General features: G+C 41.4%; 3 protein-coding genes across 34 annotated transcripts in view; 1 reads left to right on the top strand and 2 right to left on the bottom strand.

Annotated features, from left to right (window-relative positions):
• Positions 1-8,341, bottom strand: part of GABPA (GA binding protein transcription factor subunit alpha) — a 42,616-nt gene extending 34,275 nt beyond the window's left edge. For 5 of the 17 annotated variants that reach the window (XR_015705148.1, XM_087759210.1, XM_087759212.1 and 2 more), the window contains exons 1-4: positions 8,142-8,337; positions 3,526-3,626; positions 1,754-1,898; positions 760-844 (exon numbers count right to left, since the gene is read on the bottom strand). Coding sequence is in view for 16 of the 17 variants with exons in the window: in XM_087759210.1 (XP_087615336.1) it covers positions 760-844; positions 1,754-1,898; positions 3,526-3,602 (307 nt within the window). In the remaining variant the exon portion in view is untranslated. Of the gene's footprint in view, positions 1-759; positions 845-1,753; positions 1,899-3,525; positions 3,627-4,948; positions 4,970-5,636; positions 5,810-7,524; positions 7,918-8,141 lie in introns of those variants that run through there. The other 12 variants (XM_087759199.1, XM_087759205.1, XM_087759206.1 and 9 more) reach the window with 10 other exon arrangements.
• A 13-nt stretch (positions 8,342-8,354) lies between these two features.
• On the top strand, positions 8,355-13,035 carry ATP5PF (ATP synthase peripheral stalk subunit F6). Of its 8 annotated transcripts, none has more exons than XM_087759231.1 (4): positions 8,355-8,480; positions 9,217-9,405; positions 10,649-10,773; positions 12,912-13,035. In XM_087759231.1, the coding sequence occupies exons 2-4, from the start codon at positions 9,236-9,238 to the stop codon at positions 12,938-12,940; spliced, it is 324 nt and encodes a 107-aa protein (XP_087615357.1). In that variant the 5' UTR covers positions 8,355-8,480; positions 9,217-9,235; the 3' UTR covers positions 12,941-13,035. The 8 variants fall into 8 exon arrangements, with proteins under 8 accessions (XP_087615357.1, XP_087615352.1, XP_087615350.1 ...); XM_087759226.1 differs by lacking the exon at positions 8,355-8,480 and adding an exon at positions 8,487-8,651; XM_087759224.1 differs by lacking the exon at positions 8,355-8,480 and adding an exon at positions 8,487-8,708.
• A 1,017-nt stretch (positions 13,036-14,052) lies between these two features.
• The window catches only part of JAM2 (junctional adhesion molecule 2), a 37,856-nt gene continuing 24,360 nt past the window's right edge, over positions 14,053-27,548 (bottom strand). For 8 of the 9 annotated variants that reach the window (XM_087759220.1, XM_087759223.1, XM_087759222.1 and 5 more), the window contains 8 exons: positions 23,952-24,065; positions 22,574-22,726; positions 20,553-20,758; positions 18,987-19,089; positions 17,191-17,298; positions 16,358-16,373; positions 15,397-15,430; positions 14,053-14,229 (listed from right to left, as the gene is read on the bottom strand). In XM_087759220.1, coding sequence (XP_087615346.1) covers positions 14,197-14,229; positions 15,397-15,430; positions 16,358-16,373; positions 17,191-17,298; positions 18,987-19,089; positions 20,553-20,758; positions 22,574-22,726; positions 23,952-24,065 — 767 coding nt within the window. In that variant the 3' untranslated portion in view covers positions 14,053-14,196. Of the gene's footprint in view, positions 14,230-15,396; positions 15,431-16,357; positions 16,374-17,190; positions 17,299-18,986; positions 19,090-20,552; positions 20,759-22,573; positions 22,727-23,951; positions 24,066-27,548 lie in introns of those variants that run through there. The other variant, XR_015705150.1, reaches the window with a different exon arrangement.

Raw genomic sequence — 27,548 nt, 5'->3', positions numbered from 1 at the left:
GTCTTCAGTGAGTGGTGGCAGTCCTTCCACTCAAGACATATGGAGGGGGCGAAGGAGAACAACAGGACAAAAAGCAAAACAATGAAGCTACTAATTCCTGAGGACTCAACAAGGGGAAATCCTGTCATACCTGATACTGCAAGCAAATAAAAACTATGCATCAACAAATCCCTACCCACCTGGTTAATGCTCCTCTGTCACAATGGTTTACTCTGACTTCTCATCCGAAGAAAACAGACAATAGATAGTGATCCCAGCCTTTCATACCAATTTTCAGTTAGCTACATATACTCTCATAATCTAATTGTTCGCAGAGCATACAAGCTCACTCACCTCACAAAGATGAAATTGTCACCGATTTAGACAAAAATCTTTTGTCTGCTTAGATACTTGGTCTGGCATGAGTAACTACTCACCCTTAATGAATTAAACCTCATACTGTAACTGTCACTATTTGACTGAGATTTGTTTGGGGTTTGGTTTTGTTGTGGTTTTTTTTGTTGTTGTTGTTCATTTTTTTTACTTAGAAATTGATATGAAATTACTATAAAAAACATGTCAAATAGCATCAATCCGTGACATTTATTTTAATTACTACTACTTATAACCACAGTACACAATGAAAGAGACATTCTTAAGCTATGTGACCATTCAGTGTTTTCTCAATTTTACAGCTAGAAACACTAGGGGATTAGGTTTGCTCACAAGCACTCCTACAATATTAATTTGTCTGTACAACAGACAAACATATCTGCTTACCTTGCCTAGATATTACTTGCACACTGAGTTGCACTGTTCCATCTGTTTTTACTCCTTGATCAAAAAGGCTTCGATCTGGGTCCAGCTTGATAAAAGAAAAAAAAAAAAATTAAAAATATGTATTAGTCTCACAGTTATAAGAAACTTATTCTCCTTTAAACTTCAGAAACACTTAGTGTCTGCAGCAAATTTTCTGAAGAAGCGTGGAAATGTTTTTAGTACTACGTAGACAGAGTACATGACACAAAGAATTTGATCGGAATTTGAAACTCGCCACCCTGTCCCGTTTAAGGTAGTTTCACTTACAGGGACATTTTTTAACCTAAAAAAAGCAATGCAATACCTGGAAGTACCTTCAATTTGTGAAAAGTATCTACAGTTCCTTTTCTCAGTTTTTAACACCTTCATAAAAATTCTTGTCTTTAAAGCAGTATTCTCCCTGTTGTTTCTGGAGAAGCCACAGATGTCTGATTATAACTACAAATAAAACATGCACCCAAAACACAATGCGAAACAGTTACACTGTCTAACATGTGGTGATGCCCATAAAAATAGTGTGTGTGTGTGTGTGTGTGTAATTTCTTGAGTAATATTTTGCTACCTATGCATCTGAATAGTATAAATACCTACTCGCTTTATTCAGATTCAAAACAAGATTAGTCACAGAAGTTCAGGCAGCAACAAATGATGCAGGCTACCTCAAGAGAAGATAGTATTGTTGTTGCCCTCATTTTTCTTTCACTTGCAAGGTAGTAAATTTTTGCTTTCTTACCCTCACCCCAGGAACCCTGAAATATTTTTATTTTATTCACACTGCATTAGTGTGTAAATATTAAATAGTCTGATGATAATGAACCGGACATAAAATTAAACTCTTAATTGTAATTAACATACCAAATGAAGCATGAATTCCACGAACAATGGAAGAAAGGGACAAAGTATGTAAAACGCTTCTCCATTAAGAGGTTAAATCTTTCATAGCCTTTCAATTTACCTGGATATCTTGCAGGCAAATTTCATGTGCATCCAAGGAACACTGCAGTCTGGGTTCCAGCAACTTCTTAAGATTTCCAATTGGTTCATTGATGTCAATAGCTTGACTCACAAATTCTGCTGTGGTGTAGGTTTGCTCAACGATGCTTAAATACCAAATTAATACAACAAATCATTACCTACATGTTAACACAGTAGGTATAGGAAAACTTAAAAAAATTAGAAGTAAACTACGTAAAAGGTAATACTGACTCTGAAATCTTAATACCACACAGAAGAACTCTTAGCTTGAGTAGAAAGTGAATAACTAAATCTGGTCCCATTGATTTTACGGTTGTGTAACTCTTCTTTTACCCTGTCACCATTAAAAAGCTAGGTTAAATACCAAGATTATTTTCAGATCACTGTTTTCAAGAGATTAAGTCATGATTAGTATATTATACATTATTAACTTGCACGTAGAGTAAACTAATTCTATTAGCCTTGCCTAGACTGTATTTAAAAGACATTCCAGTTAAAAACAAACACAGAAATTTAACAGACAGGGAAAAAAGAAGGAAAAAACATCCACTCTCATACAGAGTAATTGTCCATGTCTTTTCACCAGTCAGCACAAGGATAAGCTTAACGCTTACAAGAGAGAACCAGAAGGAACTACAGTAACATGGAGCCTTGAAGGAAACATTAGTCACGTATCATGGTTGTCCTGCACTAAAACGATGACAGTATTGGCGTAGGCATTCATAAACATCAATGTCATGGGACTCGTGTCTTAACAATGACCTTAGACAGTTGGTCTCTCTGCATTTACACAGAAGGAAATCACAAAGTATACAGACATAGTCGGTTTGTAAGCAGCAAAGATATACAAGGAGCTCAGAATAAAAAGAAATTAATAAGTGGTTTTTAATCAGTTCTCCAAAACAGGTACTTAAGGAGCAGGTCACCTACCAGCCTCAGCTATTTCTATCCAACACATTAACTGCCTCTCTGTGCTTTCAAAAGCAGTTGTAAAAATTAGGAGGGAAGCATTAGGAAGAAAAAAACAGGTTGAGGTAATTAAGTCAAAGGATATCAGACTTTGGTATTTGCAGTTTCAATGGCCCTAACAACAATATAGTCAATAGATACAGAACATCATTTCTGCTCTGTTAAAAACAAATGACCCTGTATAACTGTTAAGCAACGGACTGAAGAAACTGAAAAGTTCATCTCAATTACAGAAGGATACACTGAAGCTGAAAGGTTTGCAGCATGTACACATAGACATATTCCTACAGACATGAAAGTAGGGGAAGACAACTACTAAGAACATAGCAAGAGATAAACAAAACAGTTTCGGATTTAAGCGATTAAGACTGAAGAACATGATAGCACTATACTGGTTTCCTATAGCAGCTACAGCTCCACCTCAAGAAAACCACCATTTAATTAGATAAGAAACAGAAAAACTGAAGAGACCACAAGCAAAACTAAGAACTTCTTATCCAGCAAGAAAGCTGAAAAACTGTGGAAACAATCAACAGCAGGATTACAGAGATCATACTGAGCCAGTTAGTTCTGCCACTTTAAAGCTACTTCTTTCGCCTAGCTAGAAAATACTTGTGCTTATTTCATAACCATGGCCATCTCTGAATCATTACACAATACCCAATAATAAATCTGAATAACCAAACTTAGTGTGTGCAGCCACAAATCTGAAACCAATTAAAGAAAGCAAATAAATAAATGAATTGCAGCCTAAGGACCCCAAAAAGCAAAGACAGTACATACCTTTCTTCAGTGCATTCCTGTTTCTCAGTTCCATCAATTTCTATTTCTATCAGCTCCTCTGCCTCTCTCTTAGTCATGGCTACAATGCCTTAAGAACAGAGCTATGAACAGAAAAGAATTTTTTTTGTAAGTCACAGACCAACAAAACTATACGATGGGTTGTGTCATATCGAACTTTTTTAAACCAAATACCAGGATAGCTTTTTAAAGACAAGAATTCATATAAAAAATAAAGCCAAATGCTAATACAGATTTCACAGAATAGATCATAGAATCATAGAATGCTTTGGGATGGAAGGCACCTTTAAAGGTCATCTAGTCCATCCCCCCTGCAATTGGCAGGGACATCTACAACTACATCAGGTTGCTCAGAGCCCCATCCAGCCTGGCCTTGAATGTTTCCAAGGATGGGACATCTACCACCTCTCTGGGCAACCTGTTCCAGTGTTTCACTACCTTCATTGTAAAAAATTTCTTCCTTATATCCAGTCTGAATCTACCCTCTTTTAGTTTAAAACCATTACCCCTTGTCCTATCGCAACAGGCCCTGCTAAAAAGTCTGTCCCCATCTTTCTTATAAGCCCCCTTTAAGTACTAGAGGGCTGCAATAAGGTTTCCGCGCAGCCTTTTCTTCTCCAGGCTGAACAACCCCAGCTCTTTCAGCCTTTCCTCATAAGAGAGGTGCTCCACCCTCTGATCATTTTTGTGGCCCTCCTCTGGACCCGCTCCAACAGGTCCATGTCCTTCTTGTACTGAGGACCCCAGAGCTGGATGCAACACTCCAGGTGGGGTCTCACCAGAGCAGAGTAGAGGGACAGAATCACCTCCCCCAACCTGCTGGCCAGGCTTCTTTTGATGCAGCCCAGGATACAGTTGGCCGTCTGGGCTGCGAGAGCACGTTGCCGGCTCATGTCCAGCTTTTCGTCTGTCAGTACCCCAAGTCCTTCTCGGCAGGGCTGCACACAATCCTTTCATCCCCCAGCCTGTACTGATACCGGGTATTACCCCAACCCAATGATGACAATACCTGTTTCTCAAACAAATGCTCTAGGGGCAAATCCAGGACTATAAATGGATATTAGCACAGAGCCCAAAGCCTGATTTTCTTGGAGGCATCCAAATTTACTGAATGTTTTTTTTGTTATGGGCCAGCTACAGCTTTTAGTGGCTCGTTGCAAAGAACTTCTGAAAATTCTTTGAAAAAGTTATGCGCATTTTGCCGTCTAGATTCAGCTACATACTACCTTCCTAGCAAGGCTGAAAAGCTATACAAAATGCTATACAAAATAGGAAGCCAGACAGAAGATCCATGATTTTCTCATAGGTAAATAAACTCAACAATAAAGTGTTTATTGACCGTCCCATCTTGCCACCCATCCCTCTCATGGGTGATCACTTGATGATACATGCATAATAAATGCACCTTATTAAGTCCCAAACTAATGCAGTATGTTAGCAATTAAAAGGAAAGCTATTCTGTGACGATACTCTCATTGACGCTGCAGATTTTCACGCCCTGTAGAACACCGGCATCTCTTGGAACTTAAGGGGGAAAGAAAGAATGACAGCCTTTGGTCTGTAAAGACATAGTTTGTATAATATTATCATGCTTCGCTAACCATCCCGTACATCGTAAGTATGAAATACATATAATAAAGAACTGGGCCAAACTATATTAACAGTTTACAATAAATAACACCACCAACTCATAGGAAAAGTAGTAGGAAGTAGCAGTACAGAGGAAAAAAATCACAGTAGAAAAAGCAAATGATACTACTATTTAAATATCCACAATAGAAGAGATTAGCAAGGTTTCCGTCCTGGAATCATTCTTTCCCAGGGACTACTCTATCCCAAACCCAACTGTTAGCAAGAGAATTTATTAAAGGCAAGTTAATAAGGGAACTTATTAAACTTTAGAACTTCTGAAAGGGAATACTAACCAACTAATTTGTACAGTTATTACAGAAAAGGTTTAAAGAAATTCAAACTACTCATCTTATTATCTCCTTCAAAAACTATTATGTAAAATTAGTTTTGAAGAAATCAAGTGCTGCATGTGATATCAATCTGTAAGAAGCTACCAGGGCTGGACAGGAAGTCAACAGCACCTCATTAATACCTCACCACCAGAAGCAAAACCAGAATCTGTTCTGCTCACAGATCTGGCTCCATGAAAATCTGTGGTAGCATCCACTGAACAGAATCCTGGGAGTCCCATTTCTGCATCACTTTATCTTGTATATCACCTTCATGATAAACGAGGAAGAATGAAACACCGCTTCTGAAGAATGAAGACAAGCTTAATTAAATATCTGAAAGAACTGATACCTGCATGGTTACAGCTGATCTGGCTGACTGTTAAAACATTTTTTGAAATTAAGGTTTGAGCAAAGTCCCTTACTGAAAACTCCCAAAGAAGCTAAGTGGTACCATAAAACGGGGAAATTCTTTCCTATGTTAGCAATCAGATTAAAAACCCAAAACAACAAGAATAAGTTATCATTTTTTTTGTGAGGAAGGGAGTTTACCAGTAAGGTCACAAAAGGGGTTAGGCTAAGATTTCTTTTCCTTGACGTATTTGTAAGTTATTTATTGAGAAAACTGCACAGACCTACAGAAAGAACTTACCATCTTGTATGATTTCTGGCAGAAAATATTCAATATTGGTAAATGCAAGGTGATGCACAGTGAGTAAATATTATAACAGCACAGTAACTGTATAGAATGAGGTTAGACGTTTTGAAGTCCTTATGGATTGGACTCCAAATTGGCAGCTGGACTAGTAACTATTCACTCACTCTTCAAAGGTGGTTTGTGGTTGCATCTTGCAGGCTCTACTACATTTCTGGTTGCCCTGGGGAGGTAGGAAAGGGGAACACAGGCACAGACAGCAGGTACAGAAAGAGGAAGAAAGACGGTTCCATTGAGCACAGATGCAAGCAAGGGAGATGACCGGTGGAAAGAGGTAGAATAACATTATGAAAACATGTAAAGTCATTAACAGTTCAGAGAAACCTAATGGGGAAAATTATTCACTCTTTCCTATGCTAGAATAGAGAGACTCCTGATGATACAAACATTTCCCACCAAGTCTAGCAAAATTTGTTGCTACAGGATGATGCAGAGATGGAAAGCATACATAGGTTCAGATGGGACTAAGCTTCCTGAGCCTTCCCTGAAGGATGCTGAGAAACAAGAGAACTCAAACAGCCTGGTTTGCTAGGAGGGTCAGTGTGGTAAGAATACCACAACAGCAGCATTTGTTTGGAGGAACATATAAAACTGTGCTTGATTTGTGGAAGTTACAGCCTACTAATTTTTGTTTGTTTTTATTTTTCCTTCAACCTAAAAAGCCCTAAGACTTACCTGTTATCCAAGGACTCTAACCATAATGCCTGACACAGACCTTCACTAACGTAAGAGAAGGCACCTGTTAACAGAGCCTTTTTTTCCCTGCACAACAGCCCAGTGCAACGCCAGTATCTTTCACAGTTTGGCATTTGCAGGCAGAGGAGAAACCCCATTGTTCTGTTCAGATCTATCTTTTCCTTTCCCTGGAACACAAGGAAGTAAGCAAGTAACAAGCCCATCATGATAGGGGCACAAACTCTACTACTAAAATTAGCATTTGTTATCCTACCAGGCAGTTGTGAAGTGGGGGCAACTACTGGAGCCCATATGCATCATCAAGTAATACTGAAGCCCAATCACTGGCGATATTTGTGCTCCCGAGATGCTCTGGTGGGTTCAGTTGTTCGTGGCACATTTGGTACCACCCATCCCTCTTATGATTCAAACTGGTAAATACCAACACAGACAACCTATCAACAACAGATCAGCTTTTGCAAGTTATCAGCCAGTTGGGATGCAAGAAAAAGGCAGTGGGCCACTAAATGGGGTGGAGTCATGCCAGATTTCAAGTGTTTTTCTTCCTTATCAACAGTCAGAAGTTAGAAAATAAATCCGAACTGGGAGCAGTGGTTGTGCAGCACGTACCTGGCCGGACGCCAGGAAGCAAGCGATGGAAGATGCCAAATACCCTCTTACGCTTTCATCTAAAATGAGTTTTTACAGGCGGAGATAAGTTCTGACGCCCCGGAGAGGACTCACGGAGCTCGGTCCGGGCTGCCTGACTCGCCCCCGGCCGCGACCGCGGGACCTGCGGCGGGAGGCCTTCACCCTCCTCCCGCCTCCGCCGCGCCAGCTCCGCCGCGGTGCCCGAGGGGCCCTTCCCCGCGCCCCGTCGCAGCCGGTGGCCGCCAGCTCCATCTCCCGCTGGCGGCGGGCGGCGACCTGAGCCGGAGGCGCCGAGGCCCCTCGGGACGGGGCGCCCCAGCCCGCTCCTCCGGCCGCGGGGCCGCCGCCACACGGGCCCTCCCGCGGGCGGGCAGGCGGCGCCGCAGCCGGGCCGGCGCAGCCCCGCGGCCGGGCGAGGCCGCTCCTCCCCGCAGGCCCCGGTTCTCCCCCCGCCACCCCGCCCGCTCCCCCCCCTCCTCCTCCCCGCGGCGCCTCGTCGTTGTTTGAACCCGAAACGGAAATGAGACTCGCGGCGCCGGGGAGAAACGGAAACAAAACACGGGCCGGGCCGACAGGCCAGGCCGCGCTGCGCTCACCCGCTGCCGCCGCCGCCCGCCGCCGCCCCGGCCCCGAGCGGAGCGGCCGCACGACACCTCCCGCCGGCCGCGGCCCTCGCAGCTCCAGCGGGTCCCGCCGCCGCCGCCGCCGCCCTGAGGAGGCTGTCGCGCGCTCGGGATTGGGCAGCGCGGCCCAGCGCGGGCCCGGGCGGGGAGGGCGCGCCGAGACCGCCACCCCCCGCGCAGGGGCGGGAACTACAGCTCCCGGCGGCCCCCGCGCGCCGCCAATCCGCGGGCGGGGGGCGGGGCCGGCGGCGCCTCTCACGCCCAACCCTTTCCCCTCACCCGGAAGCGCCTCGCCTACTTCCGGCAGTAACGGTTGGTGGGGGGGGGGGTTTCCGCGCTCCCTCTCCACCCCCTCCACTTGGCCGCTGAGCGGGGCCGTGCGGTGGGGCGGGCGCTGCCGCCCCGGGGGACCCGTGTGCGCGGCCGCGAGGCTCAGCGCTGTGGCGGCACCGGGCCGCAGGGACGGGACGGGGCGGCTTCCCGGTGTGCATTGCGCGGGGGGCGGGGCGGGCCCGGGTCGGCGGCGGCGGCTCTCCCAAGGTGACTGGAGCTGGGCCGGGGTGGCCCCGCGGCGGCGGTGGGTGCCGGCGAGGCGGCTCCTCCTCCGTCGGTTTGTGCTTGGGGCATCCGGCCCCGGGGGCTAACGGAGCCTCCTGGCCCCGCCGCCTGCGGGGGGTTCCCGGGGCGGGTGAGATGAAGGCAGAGGCGGGGGGGCCGGCGGTCGATGGTGCTGCTGGTTTTGACTGGGTTAAAATTGTAACTTTAAACCAGGCAAAACCTGAAATCCCCGTTTGTCTCGGTGGTGGGGCGAGCAAAGTCGGTCGCGGCGCGCAGTCGAAGGGGACGTGCGGCAGCCTACTCGGTGGCGCGGTGCCCTTTGGGTTCAGCGGCTGCTTGAGCTCTCACCCCAGATCGCATGCTGGTGTAAATATTCTTGCTGGTTTAAAGCTCATCTCTGAACTAAAGTTTTTTCTTTATACATTTACATTCCGGAAAAAGTCCAACTAATTCTGCGTTTCTGTTTTGCCTTTCTTTTTTTTTTTTTTAGCTGAAACATTAGTGTCATCATGATTCTGCATCAGATTCTGCGACTTTCTTCCATTTTTCGCTCTGCTGTTTCCATTCACTTGCGCAGAAACATAGGGCTTTCTGCTATTGTCTTTAATAAGACAAAAGAGCTCGATCCAGTTCAGAAGCTCTTCGTGGACAAGATCAGAGAATACAATACAAAGAGCAAGTAAGTAAAGGAAATTATTTTAAAGCTGATGGCAAAAGGGGGAAAAATGTTGGTTTTGACAAATGCTAAAATATGCTAGCTTTGTAGGTTGGTCTCTAAATACTTAAGGTATGCTTTCCTGCCACACTTCTTGATAGTGTCACAAGTGAGAAGGCTTGTTCTGGCATACTTGACAGAAAATGTCCATTTTTTCCCCTTTTAAAAAAAAAAAAGTAAAGCTGATATTATTCTTCTTGGGGAGTTAAGGCACTTAATTAAGTTTTTTTGCACACTATGTGAACATACTAATATGTTAATTTTTACTCATCTATGTGCTCTCTAAATAAGGAGGGGGAAAAAAAAAAACGCCCTTTTTTTTGTTTGGGGAAAATAGCTATTCTTCAGTCTTGTTTCCAGAAGCTGAATGGAAATAGCCTCCAAAAGCAATTGAGAATTAATAGAACTGTGAGGCCGATTCATTAAACATCTTAAGTTAATAAGCAGTTCATTCAAATGGAATCTTTGATTCTAGTAGTGTTTGAATGAACTACTTAACAGGAAACTAAAACTATAGTAATTCTGTGTAATTTATTTTTGGGAAGGCAACAAGCCACTTCGTAGTTCTACTGGAGGAAGATGTGTGTTTCCGCACCTACAAACTAGCCTGTGTAGGCAGGTATATTTTTGGTGGCTTTACCAATCATAAGTGATATTTGTGTTGGTACAACATCGGTAATCTAAAGAGTTACTATTTTAATTATTTTATATTTGTATCCCAAGAAATTTCTGTCTGAATCTATATGAATGCAAGGTGCCCTGTCTCTTGGGGTTTTTTGCTTGTTTAGTGTTCAAAACATGTTCTCTTCACAAGAACAGTTAAGGTTTGCTAACCAAGATCGCTAACTCAGAAATAGCAGAGGTACAAATCACAATTTTGTTAGGAATCACACCTGGAACAAGTGAAACTAAGAGCCCTGGAAGCCTGGATACTCAGTGTAGTTTCATGTCTCAAAAGGCCACCTCCATAGCTTGGATTTTCATCATTGATAGCAGAAAGCCTGTACTTTACCCTGAGAACCTTGTTTATGTGTAAGGTAAGTAGGCCCTAAGGGGTGTCATATCTTGACTTTTGGAAGTATTTTAAATGGTTTACTTTAGTTGGTTGTCAAAAAGGTTTTTAATTCGTCAGTGGCCATGAAAATGTAGGACTTCCGCATGAAATTTCAGAACTGAACTGTTAATAAGAACTTCTGATGTTTTTTAGGCAAGCTGGAGGGCCTGTGGATGCCGGCCCTGAGTTTCAGAAGGACATGAATGAATCCCTTGCTAGACTTCAGCGGGCGTATGGTGAGGGAGACCTAACCAAGTTTCCAGAATTTAAATTTGAGGGTGAGTTAACAAACTTACTGAATTTCTAATTGCAAGTAAGAACATGTTCAGTGAGCAGTTTTCTTAATTAATTCCCATTTAGTTTTTATTTGGACCATTAAATTCATGTAAGATGCCTTCAGTGAATCTCCTTTCGCACAGTTCACATCTGATTCCATCTGACTCCTTTTATTGATTATTTGCCTTTTTCAGTAGAGATGTGGACTTATTTATACTGTTGCTTAACAAAACTTCCAGTCAGATCAGGCTGTCTTAATTACCCTTCACAGATCCTAAACAAATAGCCCAAATAGAAATAGCGCAGGGCCTGTTGTTATATTTTTTTCTCATCCTCCCAAAGAGGTCAGCAGACTATAATTTGAAAATGAGTTGTCTATGTCATCCAAACTGCAATTTGTAAATTTTGTAAACTCATCTGGGAAGTTGGTGATTTCAGAAAATGAACACAGAACTTAACTTTGTTACTTATTACTTTGTGACTAAATTATATAAAACTTTTTTCTTCAGTTATTTGGATATGACCTCTGTTTAACTGCTCTTAGTTTGTGTTAGCATGTTTCCATATTACTCAGATTGATTACGACAAGAAGAATGCTTGTGACAACTGGTTTATCAAGAACGCAAAGAAACTGCACAGTCTGTCTGCCTTAGGACATAAAGGCAACTTAATTTTTTTACAGACAGGCTCATTCCTATAGTTCTTTGTTTCTTTTGCTTGCATATGTAAGTACAGCTCAACGTCTTCATTGCTTACTTGCAGTTTTAGCTAACGTCAGGTTTTGTGAGGGGTAAGCTGTCTTTCTCATAAGCAGCTGGTAGCTGGGATTCAGCGATCTTTTGAACGTGCCAGTGTATTTGGTTTATGCAGCAAGGTTTTGGTAGCTGGGCTGCAGGGGTGGCCTCTGTTGGGAGAGGCCGGGGGCGTCCACACATCAGGCAGAGCCAGTTCCATCTGGCTCCAAAATGGACGCACTGCAGGACACAGCTGAGCCAGCCAGCGATGCTGGTGGTGCCTCTGTGACAACATATATAAAAAAGGGTGAAAAACGCTGTCTCTGTTGTCAGCCCTCCTGTGGAGGGAGGGAGAGACGGAGCGAGGGAGTGTGAGGCTTGGTGGGCGTGTGGCAGCCAGCCAAGGTCAAGCAACCATAGTCAGTGACTTGTAATCCTGATCAGAAAAACTGGAAATTCTAATTTAGACTAGAAACACACCTAAAAATGTTTTGGGTTTTGGTGGTATTTCAGTTGGATTAAGGAAGAATTTAGTGTCAGATTGTTACTGGTGCAAATTAAACAGATCACCTGTAACGTAGGATCTGTGGCGTTTCTCTTTTTTTCCCCAGTTTTAGGGATGTGGTTTCTTTATATTCAGTTTTATTTCTATGTAGTATGTGAAACAATACATATTAAAGTTTAGGATTTTTTCATAATGAAGCAAAATTTGTGAGACCATGTTTTTTTTACCACTGTTGCCTGTCCTTAATCTAATTTCAACAAGTTTTCAAGACTAAGTGGCTAGATACTTGATTTTTTGTCTTAGTGAAGATTATGATAAGCTGAGCCTTACCTCTCAGACTCTGTAGCAAGGAGAACAGGCGTTAACAGCCCACCTGTCAAAAGCTCTAACCCTTCTGAGTTTGTACCTTTGACATCAAGAACTCCTTCCTCAGTGTTTGTATGTGGAGAGCACTTTTGCTGCGTGGAGTTGAAATTGTGCGCTCCATTCTGTTAATCAGCTATAAGATACTAATCAAGAGGAGAGAAGAGCTTGGTTACTTGTTCTTATATCAGAGCTGTGTTGGAAATACTAGTGTCATGTCCAGTAATGTTCTGGTTGACTGCTAAAAGCTGTTTTGGCAGAATGTTACTAAGGTGCGTGTCTGTCTTAAACCTTATGCATAATTCCTCCAAGGTAGAAAAGACCTGTCTCCAGCGTAGTTTATTCTTTAGTGCTGCCCACCTCCAATCAAGCCTTGATAAGAAGTAAGTGATGGTGTAGACTGCAATGTACAAGAGCTTGCTTTAGCTTGCCAACTTAATCTTTACTTTTCTTTGAATAACAGATGAATTGTGGTGTTTGAGGCTGGAACAAAAAGAGACTAATATGATTTTTTTTCTCTCTCCCCTTCCTCCTTTAGAGCCCAACTTTGAGGAGACTCCAAAGTGATCTCTGTAGGTTGTGCAGCAAACAGCAGTGTACATCAATGGAGTTGCTGAACATGGCACCAGTTGTAACTTAATAAATGCAGTGTTTCAGTTTGATTTCAGAAGTGTGAATAACTTCTTCATGGTGAGCACAGTTAGCTGTGATCGTCAGTTCTTTAAGTGACTGAGGCATCTGAGTAGTGTTTCTAATGATGTTAGCTGCAAAATTCCTTTGCCAAGCTACATTTTGGTGCTGAGAAGTTATAACACTGATAATGATACACCAAGAAGGAACTATGTGTTTTTCTGGGTTTGTTACATCCAAAAAGCTGCTGCAGAAAAAAAACCCACAAACCCTAAATCTGTAGCAAAGCCCTATGGTAGTGATGGACCTGCACAGCCAAAAGCATAGGCACAAATACACTAATTTTACACTGCATCAATGAACACACAAATGATGAAGTGTTATTCTTACAGAAGCAACTGAAACCTGTCAATGAGGTGGTGAGATTTAAATTTCAGTAACTGAACTATTGACACGAACACTTCAGGTTCTGAGGAATTATTTATTTGTGACATTTCAACAGTTAGGGTCCAGATACCACAGCTTGAGTTGTACTGGCGTGATTTTTCTTCAGAGTGAAATTACATAGACAGTCTACAGAGAGAGAGAGTTCCTTCTGGGAGAGAAGCTGTAGGCATTTTATATTATACAATAAAACACTGCTTGAGCCTCAATTACAGGAAGCTTTATTCTGTCAGGATAGTGAGTTTACGTCTGCATGACTACTTATGCACTTACTTACAGATGGCTTTGGCAATGTCAAGGTACTAACACGTCAGAATTGCAGGAGAGTTTGAGCCCTTGACAGTGGTAGAGACATAAGTAGTAGAAATAGTGGTTGAATAACTTTTCAGAAGTTATTAAACTTAAAGGTTTAATAACTTTAATAACTTTTCAAAGTTATTTGAATAGATTGTTCCAAGCTGTAAGAGTGAATCCTGTATTGCTGCAGGTATACATGGACAAAATGAGAAGTCTTCACACAAGTTGACTTACATATTCAATTTAGTTCTATCTTTAAGTTAAGTTTTTTTGGGTTTTGTTTTTTTAAAAAAGCAGTCACAGACAGGTTGACTAGATCTAAACACGGGCAGTTTCTATTTTCAGCATGTAGTACGTGGAAACGGTATTTACAGAGTAGAGGTCAAAAGATCCCTTTGATACTTTTGTATAACAAGTAGTCATTTGATGTCCCTCACAGAGGCTGAAATCTTCTAAATAACAAAGGACTTGGTATGCTTGAAATCCTAAATGAAGCAAAGAAAGTTACATAAGTAGTAGTTCAAAGATTTTAACCAGATTAACATTTAGTGTACATTTTGAAGAAACTAAGGGATGGAGATTGAAAAGAAGCAGGTCTGAAGCACTGCTGGTTAACTTTTTACTCTTTTCTGGAAAAGGGAGGTCTGCAGCACTGCTACACAGAATAGAAGTAACAACCTATTAAAACGTACAAGTATCAATCAGCTCTGGTGAGCATCCGATTCATGAGTGCATTAATATTGATCAACAGATACCACAGCTTTTCAAAGTTTGCTCCTTCCCACTCAGAGCAACCAGGTAGCTGGCCTCACTCAGTTTCTTATATACATACTAGGTGAAGGAATAAGCTTATGCTATTTAGTATGTTGTTTTGGTTAAAGAAATGGGTGGCGTTCAGCGAGCTTTTAAGGCTACTAATGTAGCCTTAAACTATAGATAGTGAAATTAAGTTGCTCCTAGTTGAAGCTTTCGCTGGAGCTCCATTCTTTCTGCACTGATCTGAAAAGCTGGAGCAATGTACGTGCAGTTAAAACCCTTGAGCCCTCTCAATGAGGAAGGGGGGAAAAAAGTAGTAAGTTTAGCTTCTATACTTAGTCAAGCCTTTTGACCCACATTAATCTCCGAGGAGTTAAGGCCCAGTCTTTCTCTCACTGCTGCCTTGGACTGTGCCTGAGTTAGTTTCCTTGGTTAACTGATACATACAAGCAAGGCAGAGTGGAAGTCTTCACAAAAAATGGCATCATTAAGTGGACAGTATAGAGATGATATTCCCAAATAGTGCAAAGGTGTTACCTCTCTACTTTATCTGATAGAGGGAAAATAATCACAAAAATGGGAAAGAAAAAGACTGAAAGAAGCTAATAGAACAGGGAAACGTAGGAAGAAGAAGGTAAGACAACCAGGTAAAAACCTGGTTAGTGTGGTAAAGATGGCAAAGTATGGAGCAAGGTGCTGTAGGTGTATGGCACTTGAGACTGAGTAATAGGAGGCTGTAAATGCAAACAGAGAGAAGGTGTCTCCAGGTGTTGATGGCATGGATGGTTTGGCAGGTATGGGGGGGGGGATGTATGTGTGCAAAAACACCACAGATCTAAGGAATTTTGAAGACATCTAAAACTTTTTAAACACACTACTGAATGCAAAATGCTTGCCTTCTCACTCGTAGATTGATAGTTGGTCTTCTTTCTGTTAACAGAACAGGAAAGGAACATAGGTTAAATAGTGACTTTTCTGGTGTTTTAACCCTTTGAGAACCTTATTTATGAATGCATTTTTCCAGATTTCCAGCAATCCTTAGGGTTTTCCCTTCTTAGAAAAAAGTAACAATAACAAATCCATCAAATACTTGTAGATAGTGGTCATTATCGCATGAGCCCCTGTCAAATTGCCTTCCCTAGCTTGTCTTTTCAAGTCTTCCAGTTATGCTTTTTGTCTAGTTCGTAGCCAATATAAATCTCAGAGTATTTTAAAGTAATATTTGTATTTCTCTTTAGTACATTATTCTTTTTTTTTTTTTACCTGCTATTACCTAGAAGTGCTAAGACAAACTTTTAAAAGAAAAAAAAAATTGGAGGCTAGCCTCCAATGAAGCACACAATTTTAGCCTTGTGTGGGAGCACTAAAATAGCTTGAGGAATTCTGACTTGCTACTAAGAAATGTAAGTGCATGAAATAAATCCATATCAAAGGAGTAGACCAGACATACTTAGAAAGTTTCCACCAGTCATATTTTTGCAAAACATTTCCTGAAATAATCTGTAGACAGGAATATGAGGACAGTTCAATTTGGTTCTGATCGTCTTTTGTCTAGTTTGAAGAGGAGACAAATGCATGCATGTAGCTGAGTTAGGAGTGTAAACCATAACTATGTAAAAAGACACATCTCTGCCCATTTATCACAGTAATAATGCTTAATTCATTTTCTGACCAGCACACTGGTTCTAATAAGGGAACCAGCTGGTGTGTAGGATCAGGTTTATTTCAGCGTTCAAAAAAGCCACTGTGCAAGAACCATGGGAGAAAGGCCTTAAACGATCATCACAGTTACTAAACTATCAGAAATATAAATGAAGTTTGCAGGGATTTGTGTACTACTTGTATCAAGGTACTTACTGGGAAGAGCTTTCCTCTGAAAAAGAAAAAAAAAAAAAAGAATTAGCACAAGAACAGTTTCCTTAGCTGATTTAAAGTTCTTTGAAATAGTTATTCATAGCTCATTCAGCTCTTCAGTTTCTAGAAGGAGTTTCTGAACAGAAACGTCTCTTTTTGGTGCAGTGAGTTTAAATGGAAAGAGGTAAGGTTGCTTTCAAAGGTAAATGAACTTCCAAGTGAACATGGACTCTAACAGCAGCTCCGTTAGCCTGTTGCTTTCAGGCAGGGGACCTTCTCAGACCCCGGCATTTGGCATCCCTTCTTGCTGTGCTGAGCTCTACAGGCACTAGTGAAACCGCTACAGAGAGGCTTGCTTGGTCTCGAGCTTTTTGCAGCAATCCTTAAAAGCAAACTTTCTTCACCTGCACTTTCACCACGACCCAGAAGAGGGAGCCAGTAATTTAGTTTCCCCTTCAGAACTCAGCCGCTCAGACCTTTTAGACTGAAAGTGAACTTGCACGGCTTGTTTTATGTTGCCTTTCTTTGCCATTCCTTCTCAAAACTAGAGCGGAGAGGCTCCAGGAACCAGGGTTCGGCTCGTTGCCTTCCCTAGGTTGCTGTTTGGTAGCCTTATGCAACTGCACAAACATCTCCGTGTCATTCTTGAAGTATCTTTTGCAGTGGAAGTTGTCAGAATAAAAATGTCTGCACCAAAAAGTTGCTGTTGTAATGCTCTTTAGCCTTAGTACCATGGAGTTAGAGCCTTCACGAAAAGGAGGACATGTTACAGTTACAGAAGTACAGACATTTTTTTTTTTTTTGACATGAGGAAGGAGTGATTTTATTTTACTTACTTGTAAAGTAGCCTTTTTTTTGGGCATAAAATACTCCAAGGCCACACAATGCCATTACCAGAGCCACAAATACTACAGCAGCGATGATACCGCTTACGTTAAGGTCATCTGTAATTATAAAACATAAGTCCAATGTTTTAAGTTGTAAAAATTGGCTGGATTTTTTTCCCTAATTACTACAGGCACCTTTTGTATGTATAGGTGGTCTTTGGCCCAAGCTGCGGAAGTTACTTGGTAACACTTAGATGTAGCTAAGCAATCCAACAGCACTGCTGTATCACAGCCACACTAACAGGAGTGCTTGATACACTTCAACTGCTTAGTTCAGGTCAAAAGCAAGGAAAGAATAAGAGGGGTTGAGGGATACATACTCCTCATTATACCTACCCCCAATAAGTATTATTCAAGTCATATGTCTCTAAGGGAAAATATCTTGAAATCTTTAAAAGTCTTAAAACAAGTGTTTTCATATAGTTAGTTTGCCTAAAATAACCGAAACAGCTGATGGCAATGTCAGGTCCCAGTCCTGAAGAACTCTTCAGGTGAGTTATTTAAAATTCAATGCTTTTTTATTTTTAAACAGCAAGGCTTTTAAAATTCAACACAATAAAGGCCAATGAATATTTTAGCCCATATGTCTAAGGTTAAAGTCTAGACTGGGGTACTGAAACATCTGGCCATTTTTATTTTGAAGGTGATGACCCATGCCCATTTCCTGATATAATCACTAAGAGCTTCAGACAATCATCCATTTTAGGAAAAACAAAAACATCAACAAGCAGAAATATTTTCATGGTTTTTGTTATATGTCCAATGACTTCTTTGGATCCTGACTTTAAGCACACATTAATATATGGCTGGGAATTTTACCCCCAAACGTATCAAATTTTGTGCATTGGTTGACAGCAATTTAGGACTTTGGTGAATATTTCCACAACAGAGGGATTCTATCTTGGTAGCTTGTGGAACGCTTGCTCAGAATCAACCAGGAATGCATTAAAAGCCACGATACAGTGATTTTCAGCTAAGGTCTAAGAAAGCACCAGACAATTGCTTTACGGAATACTTGGACATGAACTTCTGTGCAGTATTTGTTAGGATTTGTTACCATCTGCTTTCCTATCACATCTGCAAGAGCTAGTTTTATATTTTGCGAAAACATTCATACATTTTGGGTTATTATAGACTCTGCCCCTCCAACCTTTGCTAAATTCTTTATTAGCTAACCGATGTTACACTTCACCTATGCTGTGCAAGTGGAAAAGAAACAGGCAGCAGGATTTTTTTTTTTTTTTTAAGATACACTGACTTGTTCACTGTTCCTCTGGCAGGTATAAATGGGTCATTCAGTTAAATTTCTGATCTGTTACATTAAGATCTCACATGAATGCATCTCAAAAGGGAGGCTTTTCATACAGAAAATAACCCCATAGACTGCCACAGTATCCTGTACACTTTCCACAAAAGCATTCTGAAATATTAAGGCTCTACTGCTCTTCTGTGAAGATCGGTGTTTAGCAACCTAAAGGCTGGCTACCGCAATAATTTTAAGGTACTAAACTCGCTGCTTTTCTGTGAAATGCAGTGAGTTATGTTTGTGCTGTAAGAAAGGAATGCCTTAAGTAGCCACAGCAACTACATATAAGGAACTCATATTATTATTATTCCTCCCCCAAAATGCCATCATCAAACAAAACGATATAATTCAGTCTGGTCTTAGCTTCTCAGTTGCATCATGCAATAAAATTATTCCTATTGCAAGACTGTTTTCCGCCCTGATTTTCTTTGACACATACCAACTTGCATTCGCTTCACTGAGCATTTCTGAGATAATCCAATCCCATTGGAGGCTTCACAGAAATACTCTCCAGTGTCATTCTTTGTAACTGTGTTAAATAGCTGTTAAGACAGAGCCCAAAACCATTATCAGAATGGAAAAAAAAAAATCAGAATTTCCTGCAGGATAGAAATTTTGACATGTCAACAGGGGTTGTTTGTTTGTTTGTTTGTTTGTTTAAACAAGAAAAACCCGAAAGTAAGTGAGAAATTCTGGTCCAGTTCGACCTCATAATTCAGCTCCCTCATCACATTCCCTGGTCCTTAACTTCAGCTTCTGGTCTAAGATAGTCTTTTAGATGGACATTTTAACTAGATGGAGTGTATCTGCAAGGAGATTCTTTTTCAGTGGATCAGTATTTTCTAATAAAAGACATTTTCTTAGACATGCTCTAATTTCAGAATCCCTGAAATCAGAACATTTTGTTCATTTTACCAAAAAAACAACAACAAAATAAAAAAAAAATCATGTGCTACAAAAAGTATTTCCCACTGACAGTTTGTGGGTCCCCCCCCCCCCCCCAAAATGGCACTTTCTCTCTTCTTCCAATGGAGAAATGCTAAACTACACTGTTTATCAAATACTATTACTGTAAAAATGGGAATGAGGAAGCAAGAGGTGGACAGAAACTGACCTCATGTCAATTCCAGTGTTTCTCTGTATTTATTTTTTAATCATTAGACTTCTTAACTTTTTTCCCCCTTTAATATATCCCATACTTTAAAACTAAGATTTTCGGAAGTGATTAGTAATTTTGAGTAGTCCACCTAATTTCCAGTGTGCTGAAAGATCCACAGCACCTCTGAATGCTTAGTCACATTTCAGTTTCCACGTCTGATCACGCACAAGAGTAGGGTGTTCCTAGAACAACTCTTCTGAAAAATCTCAGCTGACAATGCATCATAAGTAGTATGTATCAATTTTTTTAGAAGAATCAGCTAATGGGGGAGGGATGAGAAAGAGATGGCCAGTTCTGAGGGGGAAAAAACCACCACAAAACAAACTACAACTAAACCAAAACCCCACTAAGCTTATTTACAGCCCCGACTCATTTCCACTGACTTCACAAGTACTGAACTGGAACTTGTAAATGCCACTGGATTGCACAGATTCTGGACTGCCCTTAGTGCTGCACTCCCACTGAAGCGTGTGAAGTTGGTATTTCAGATTTTAAGGCACTATCAGATATAACTCTGTTGACATACGGAGAGATCATTCTCACCTGGCACTAGTTAGCTAACCGACAAGGTGAAATTTGTAATGTATTTTCTAGTTTCTACTCATTTATCATTACTGCAGCCTTGCAACTCACCCAATTTGTCTGTATCACCCAACGTCTATGGCTTGTCATTGGTCTGAGCCAGAAACCACCTTCTACATTTGTTAGCAGATATTTCAGCGTGACATTGATCTCTGGCAAAGACCTTGTGCATTTTTGGATTAAGACCCCTGTGCATCATTGTACTAAACAGTAAATTTGGTCTTCCTGATAGCTGGTTATGACAGAGTTGGTTATTACACTTACCAGAGTGCCAGACTTTTTATTCATGGTGTAAGTTATGTTTGCTGCTCTAGCACTGCCTGTTCCTTTCTTTTCCAGTAAGGCAACACCGTTCTTGTACCACTGGTACTCAGACGGAGGAGATCCCTCAGTCTCCTTACAGCTCAGTTCCACTACTGTTCCCGTCATTGCGGAGCTGGGTACCTCACATACCGGAGTGGTCGGAGCAACTGGACAATGAAATTGCACTTGTTACACAGTCTTATCAGTATTGTCTATATGACAACAGTTTGACAGTCACTGGTGAGAAGGTGAGCACTTGTGTACATGCTTAGAAACTACCACATTAATGTAACGAGGTGCTGGAGGAGGGGTAGAAAGCAGAGTCCTGCTACTGGAGAGCACAGTAAAATTTGTGAGTTGCTAAAAATGCAAGAAAGAGGCTTGCTCCCTGCCTTCCCCACCATATGCTGTGTCATCCTGTCTCCAATCTATACACTCTCATCCAACCCCAGAGTTTGTTTCACCTTGTTTCTTGTATGGGGCGTCTTGCTCACAGACAGAGGAAGAATAACTCAGGGAATCCGTAATCCAGCAGTTCCCCCCTTTCCTGCCCCAGTATTTAAAAACAGAAGTGAGGGAGAGGAAGAAGATTTTTTTTTTGTATTAAGAGAAGTCAACTGTTTTTTGAAAAATGATTGTCAGAAAGAATTACCAAGACTGGCCATCATCACAGCCATTGTGTACATCGCAGGTTGAGGACCAAAAACAATTGGCTACCAAATTTCAGTTTAAATTAAAAACAAACATTCCCACACACAGATGCAGGAGAACTGATCGTTCCTTCTGCCATAAAGATGAATGTCTCTTTTCTGATTTTTATTATGTGAACAGAAAAAGAACTTTTTTTTTTTTCTTTTTGTAACTTGAAGCTATGTAGAAGAAAACTAAGGGTGAAGAGGCATGCATGGAACATTAAAAGCACAAGTGACACCTTAAAAAGTATTCATAGTTTTTTCTTGGCTTATTTTAAAATAAAAAGCAAAAATAAAGAAAACCAAGTGAAATACTAACTAATTCACATTAACTTTCAAAAAGGTTTGTGAGCAACACACACACTTTCTCCTTTGGGCTCTAAGATTTCAACTTCAAATTAAGAAGCCACATTTAAAAGAGGTAAGCTGTTGAGAAAGTGGAAGAAAGAAGAAGTAAGTGGGGTTACCTCATTGTTGGAGCTAATCAGAAGTTCATTAATTTATCATCCTTTATGAAGAATTTTGAGACTTCATTTATGATTTTAAAATATCAATTATTTTTCTATAGGAAAAAACAATACAGAAACTACAAAAGCAAATATTTTCTTTTCTCCCTATATGGAGAAAAGAAGAAAACTACCAACCTCTACCACTCATCCACTGGGAAAAATACCAGGAACAATGTAAGAAGAATATGCTCAGTATTCACTTTTCCATACTTTCCCCAACTGGGAAAGAAAACAAGAAACCACAAAGAACCGCCCCCCAAGCCAACACCACCTCTCCTGTAAATAAAGTCCACAGATTGCTAGCTTGCTCGCTGGCATTGCACAGACACTGCAGCAGTTTCCCCTTCCAAAAACAGGAGGAGACTGTAGCATATTGGAATGAACTGCTCCTTAGGAATATTTGATAAGCGTTGACAGATGCTGACTTTCCAGTGCCAAACACCATGATCAGCTTACCCAGATTCTCAGCCACTGAGTGACTTCAGTTTTAGTACAAATGGAAGTTTCACCATCACATAAATCAGCGTACTCGCTAAGTTCTGAGAACTGAAACCCACATTTTATCAATAAAAAGTTATACTCCTTTCTAATGCAAGTGTGCATTTTGCAAAGCTCTGTTCTTAAGTATGTTGTAGAATGTGCACATGCACATGTGTTTATAAACCCAGCCCAAAGAAGACACAAAAACCCAGCAGCCACACACCATATTGACAACCCTACCTTCAACACCCTTTGCCATCATTCAATTTCTTTACAGAAGCCCAAGTAATAAAGTTTATACCCAATACTGTGAGAGTAATAGTAGCCTCTCCCAGGCGTTGCCCCTCTTCACTCTTTGCACTGATTTCACAGCGGTAGGTCCCAGAATCCTTTCTAGTCACGTTTCTAATACGGATTCCTGTATTCAGCATCTCTGCTCGGCCTCGAAGATCACCTTTAAGGGAGAAGAGACGGAGAGGTTTCTGCTCTTTGCTTATAGCAAATGCCACGTCTCATTGGTTTGTTCTGAAATCACATACAATGTATGAATTATTGCTCATTTGTTCAGTGTTAGTTATCTATCACCAAGGAGCGATATGTAATCCCCCTCCCAAGACAGTAAGAGCCTTCCACAACTTGTCCGTTTAGTCAAAAAAACCCCCTCAGTTCAAAAAACCTATATCTGTCATACATTTTCTAGTTGGAAGATGGAATGCTTTTTTTTTTTTCCAGATATTTCAAGAAAGTATGTACAGCAGCAGTCAGGTGACAAAAAAGACATCATTTTCCACTAGAGGGATGGCAATGACTAACTTAATTATCTTACAGAAAGAATTGTAAGCGAAACCATGGCAAAGTATTTGACATTTTAACTTGGCAAGAAAAACTTGATAGATTTAGCAAAGATATTGCCATCAGACTTCTTACAATGAGGTTTTTTTCATTCTACAGCTTGTTATGAAATTAAAGCTACATGCACACACGGAACCATGAGTTCCAGTGTTTGTCTAAATTAAATATACGCAGAAAAATACAAATTCATCAACAAGACCAGCACATCTTGCAAGCTCTACAAACTAACAAAATCGCTGTGCTTTTACTTCACTTCTCAACCTTCATGTATTGTGTACAAGGTACCAGAGACCCATATTTTCTTCGACACATAAAGCTGAGGAAAGTCCTTTTCAGAACATATAAACAGAAATTTCACTTCTGAAAAGAATACAAATAATTTAAAATATACAGCTGAGTTTATATTTTATGTATGTAAAAATTGCTGCATTATTCATATCTAAGCCTCCAGCTCTACAAGAGGCTTCAGAAACCTCTTTGTGGGATAGGAGTGCAGAGCTTGCAGTAGTTTTTGGGAGTTTATATCTGAATGTAATTTCATTTTTTAAAAATGTCAAGGAATGTACAGTGCCATTTTTCTTAGTCTTGAGTTTTACTATACCTAGCTTCATTAAAAAGGTAACTAATCATTGACAATTTTATTAAGAAATGCTCTCCCCCCCACCCCAGGGGAAGAATTCTTTTCCTCAAAAGGACAGCTGTTCAGTATGGACAGTCAAGAACATTCTCTTCCAGTCATTTTCCTAACGTTATTCCTCAAGAAAGAGTTGATATCTGTGCTAGAGAATGACATGTTAAACCACCAGTCTAAGTTTGTAGTACTGTACCTGTAAATTCACCACTGTAGTAGACAAATGAGACTCCTTGAGACTGGATTTTCTTCCATTCTATTCTTAAGCTCATCCCTTTTGAAAATTTGTGCTTGCAACTAAGAATAGCCTCTATGGGAAAAAAAAAAAAAAGAATGCAAAAGGGAAAATTAGAGACTTTAGCACTGTGTTTGGCACACATTCAGGCTCCACGAAAATAATATTTCACCTTCAAAAGAACTTGAGCAGTCAGCAAGGGCCAGATCTACTTCTCAAAGTGATGCCATCAGACCTTCTCCAGATTTACACAAACACCATGGGGAAACAGAAACTAGTAATTTTCCCGGAGTTCAGTGGCCTTTGGATCAAACTTCAGATGTTGGGGACTAGATATTCCCATGTTGGATGGGCACAGATTCTGTATTACTACCCTCATTTTAGGTCTAAATACTTTCATCAGTGAGCAGACCACCATTAAAAAAGGACTCTGACCCTGTTACCAGCAATATTTTGTGAATTACCATTCTGAATTTAGTATCAGTAGTTTAACTGTTTAAATATATAACTTAATGCAGATGGAAAACATATTAGTAAGATGGTTAAATATTCTCCTAAGTAACTTATGTATTTAGTTACAATTTCAGATTGGTTATTGTAAGGGTATGTGAAAGGTGAGAGTCTGCTTCATTAAGGTTTCCCAGTCAAGGACCTTTTCAAGGCAAAAGAGGCAATAAATAAAGGGGGCAGCAACAAACAAGAACAGAGACACAAACATGACAGACAGGGACTACCAGAGATGATGACAAAGACCACCAGTCTCCAAACAAACAGATGGGACTGTGGTGTGGGCAGCTGGAGCAACTGAGGGTCTGTGCATCAGTAATTGGAGGGGCCATAGATGTTGGGAGTGTGTGTTGGTGAGTCTCAAAGCACTTGTGCCTGGAGTGGTAGCTATCAGGGCAGAGAGGGGTGGCTTGAGTAAACATAGGGCCAGCAACTGGGGTCACAGTGGGGGTGTAGGCACCCCTGGGCTTGTGGTACTGACTTCTGGAAGTGAAGGTGTGTGGGGTATGTGCAGTGTTTTTATCTTCCCTAAACCTGGTGTGCCTGGAGGTGCATGTGCAATTCACTAGCAAACCTCAAGCTGGCTGAGCTGGTAAGTAGGGCAGGGGTAGCAGGTGGGCAGAGGGGCTGTGCTGGTGCTCAGGGGATCCAAGAACGTGCATGTGCTTGTGAATCTAGAGAGTGTTGTGTGAGGGCTTTCACCACTGAACTTGCATCTCCACCAGCCAGAGAGGAGGAAGGAGGCTCAGCTGTCGATACTTAATGCTTCATGTGAGCCCAGGCAGTGTTATATGTGGGTGCTGTTGAAGGCAGCACCTAGCCTGTGGCAGTCCGTGTAGCTGGCAGTGCCAGTGTTGTAAGTGTGTGGATGTGTGGATGTGCACACAGATGCATGCATCCCTGGGACACATGCGCAGCCTTGCTACTGGTTGAACCTGCAAACGGGAAAGCAGCAGCTGTATCCATCGGCCTGGGACAAAGACTCCCAGGTCTCCAGGCGCATTGGGCTGGACTCCAGTGGCTGGGCAGGAGGAAACCCCAGGCCCCCAGAGCTGCTGGCGGCAGAGGCTGCTCATATCACCCCTTGGCAGTTACCTCTTATTTTTCTTAAGTTCTCAAGAAAAGGAGGTTCATACAATCGTTCACCTTTCTGTCTGTCCACTCAAGTTTCCCTGACTTATGTATAGTGGGCATCACCAACCAAATTTCACAGAGAGGCTGAGATTTCAAGAGTTACTGATTATTGCTAAAGTTGCCATAACTGGCTAGGAAACAAACCAAAATTAGTGCTCCTACTGAGGAACAGGTCATACTGGAAGCTCAACTGTTCTTTTTTTCCTCCATCACAGCAGGGCATCAACATATGCCATCATTAATACGTACCTTGCATCATAGTAATTGTGGCCTATGGTCAAGCCTATAGGTATTATGGGAGAACTAAAGAGGGAGAGAAGACATGGCAAACTGTATAGGTGAGTTAGTGGGACAAACTCAGTGTTTCAGTAGTTCCATTCTCCATGGAACAGCATGCTGAAATATATACTTTTTTTACCCGGTAAATAACTCTTATATCAAGATATTAATAAGAATTTTTGGGAGACAACATCAGAGGAAAGAATCCAACCACACATCTGACTGGCTCCAAATCTATTACTAAAGTAAAATTTAGTATCTCCCATAAACTTCCGTAAAAGAAACAAATACAATATTGATCTTGCCACCTTTAGGCTGCTCATCTTCCAATATAGGCCAGAGTATCAAGGATCAAAAGCCTTTATAGCTTTGGCAATGCCTGTCTAGCTTTCAGGAGACAAGCATCCACTGCTCAAACATACAGTCAATCTGCGTTAACCAGCACCCTTGTTTCCAGGCTCAGCAAGCAAGGCTGAAGGGCAATTAAGAGCTACCGACAGATCTACTCGCTCACCCTTTAAAGTCTGATTTCCCAGGTCTGTTCTGTAGAGAAACAAAAAAGCTTCCAAGGGGTCAGACTGGTAGCCTTGGTGATCTCTCACAGGGGAAAAAATGTCCAGACTTGAAAGAAAAATTGAGGCGGGAGGGCATTCTTTGCCAGAATCACGTTACACACGCACTGGCTGCTTCGAAAAACATGCTGTGTACTCAGGAAGCCCGAGGTTCCTGACTTCAGGTTGAGTGGATGGGTGGAGGCTTCCTGCATCTTAAGATTTGCTAAAGTTTCCTTTCCATTTTGTTTTTGTATCCTTCTAACAAAGAAAAACCATCATTCAAGCTCAGCTTGCTTTTGCTACTGACCTTGTGACAGTTGGCTGGTCTCATGAGCTGGCCTATATTAGTTGACATAAAGACAGCTCAGCTGAAGCATTCTCAGCTGCACAAGTCACCTCCATCTTGAATGAGCTGCCACTTTCTTGCATGCCACAGTTTTTTGTTTCAGAAAAAGCTAGCACTGATGCCCTCCCACTAATCTTATTCAGAGAAAGGGAACAGAATGGAAGAAAGGGAGCGCACGCAGAACAGAGACAACATAATAAAACCCTTCTTAGTTATAGTTCCCCTCTCCCGCTTTTTCGTATAGTAACAGAGTCAGTGAGAGGTATTTTCCAGAACAGGTCTACTGGACTTGCATTAGGTAGGCCCACAGGATGCTGTGCATCAGCACAGGCTCTGCCAGGCCTGGAAGAACCTTCCAGGATCTTGGAGAGGTCCGGACAATGTTTAATTTGCATTTACATCTGGTCTGGAGGCTATCATTTGGTTATGGAATCATAGAATATCTCAAGTTGGAAGGGACCCATAAGGATCATCGAGTCCAACTTCCTACTCCTTGCAGGACTACCTAAAACTAAACCATATGACTAAGAACGTTGTCCAGACACTCCTTGATCTCTGAGAGGCGTGGTGCTGTGCCCACTTCCCTGAGGAGCTTGTTCCAGTGACCGACCACCCTCCTCTACAGTAACAGAAGTTGCAGGAAGAAAGAAAAAATGCATTTCAGATCAGCTGCATTCAGTTGAATGGCTATATCTATCAGCCCCTGCCATTCCCTTAGTGCTGCTACTCAAAAAGAAC

This window comes from Nipponia nippon, unplaced genomic scaffold (genome assembly GCF_047370975.1).
Source record: "Nipponia nippon isolate SJK-2023a ecotype South Korea unplaced genomic scaffold, ASM4737097v1 scaffold_2, whole genome shotgun sequence".
Taxonomy (NCBI): domain Eukaryota; kingdom Metazoa; phylum Chordata; class Aves; order Pelecaniformes; family Threskiornithidae; genus Nipponia; species Nipponia nippon.
This window is presented reverse-complemented; position numbering and strand designations above follow the sequence as displayed.

Bases quoted from the DNA above. Each gene is read 5' to 3' on its own strand.
- ATP5PF (XM_087759231.1), top strand. From the start codon at position 9,236: ATGATTCTGCATCAGATTCTGCGACTTTCTTCCATTTTTCGCTCTGCT. The intron at 9,406-10,648 runs GTAAGTAAAGGA...GATGTTTTTTAG, and splicing joins GAATACAATACAAAGAGCAA to GCAAGCTGGAGGGCCTGTGG. The intron at 10,774-12,911 runs GTGAGTTAACAA...TTCCTCCTTTAG, and splicing joins TCCAGAATTTAAATTTGAGG to AGCCCAACTTTGAGGAGACT.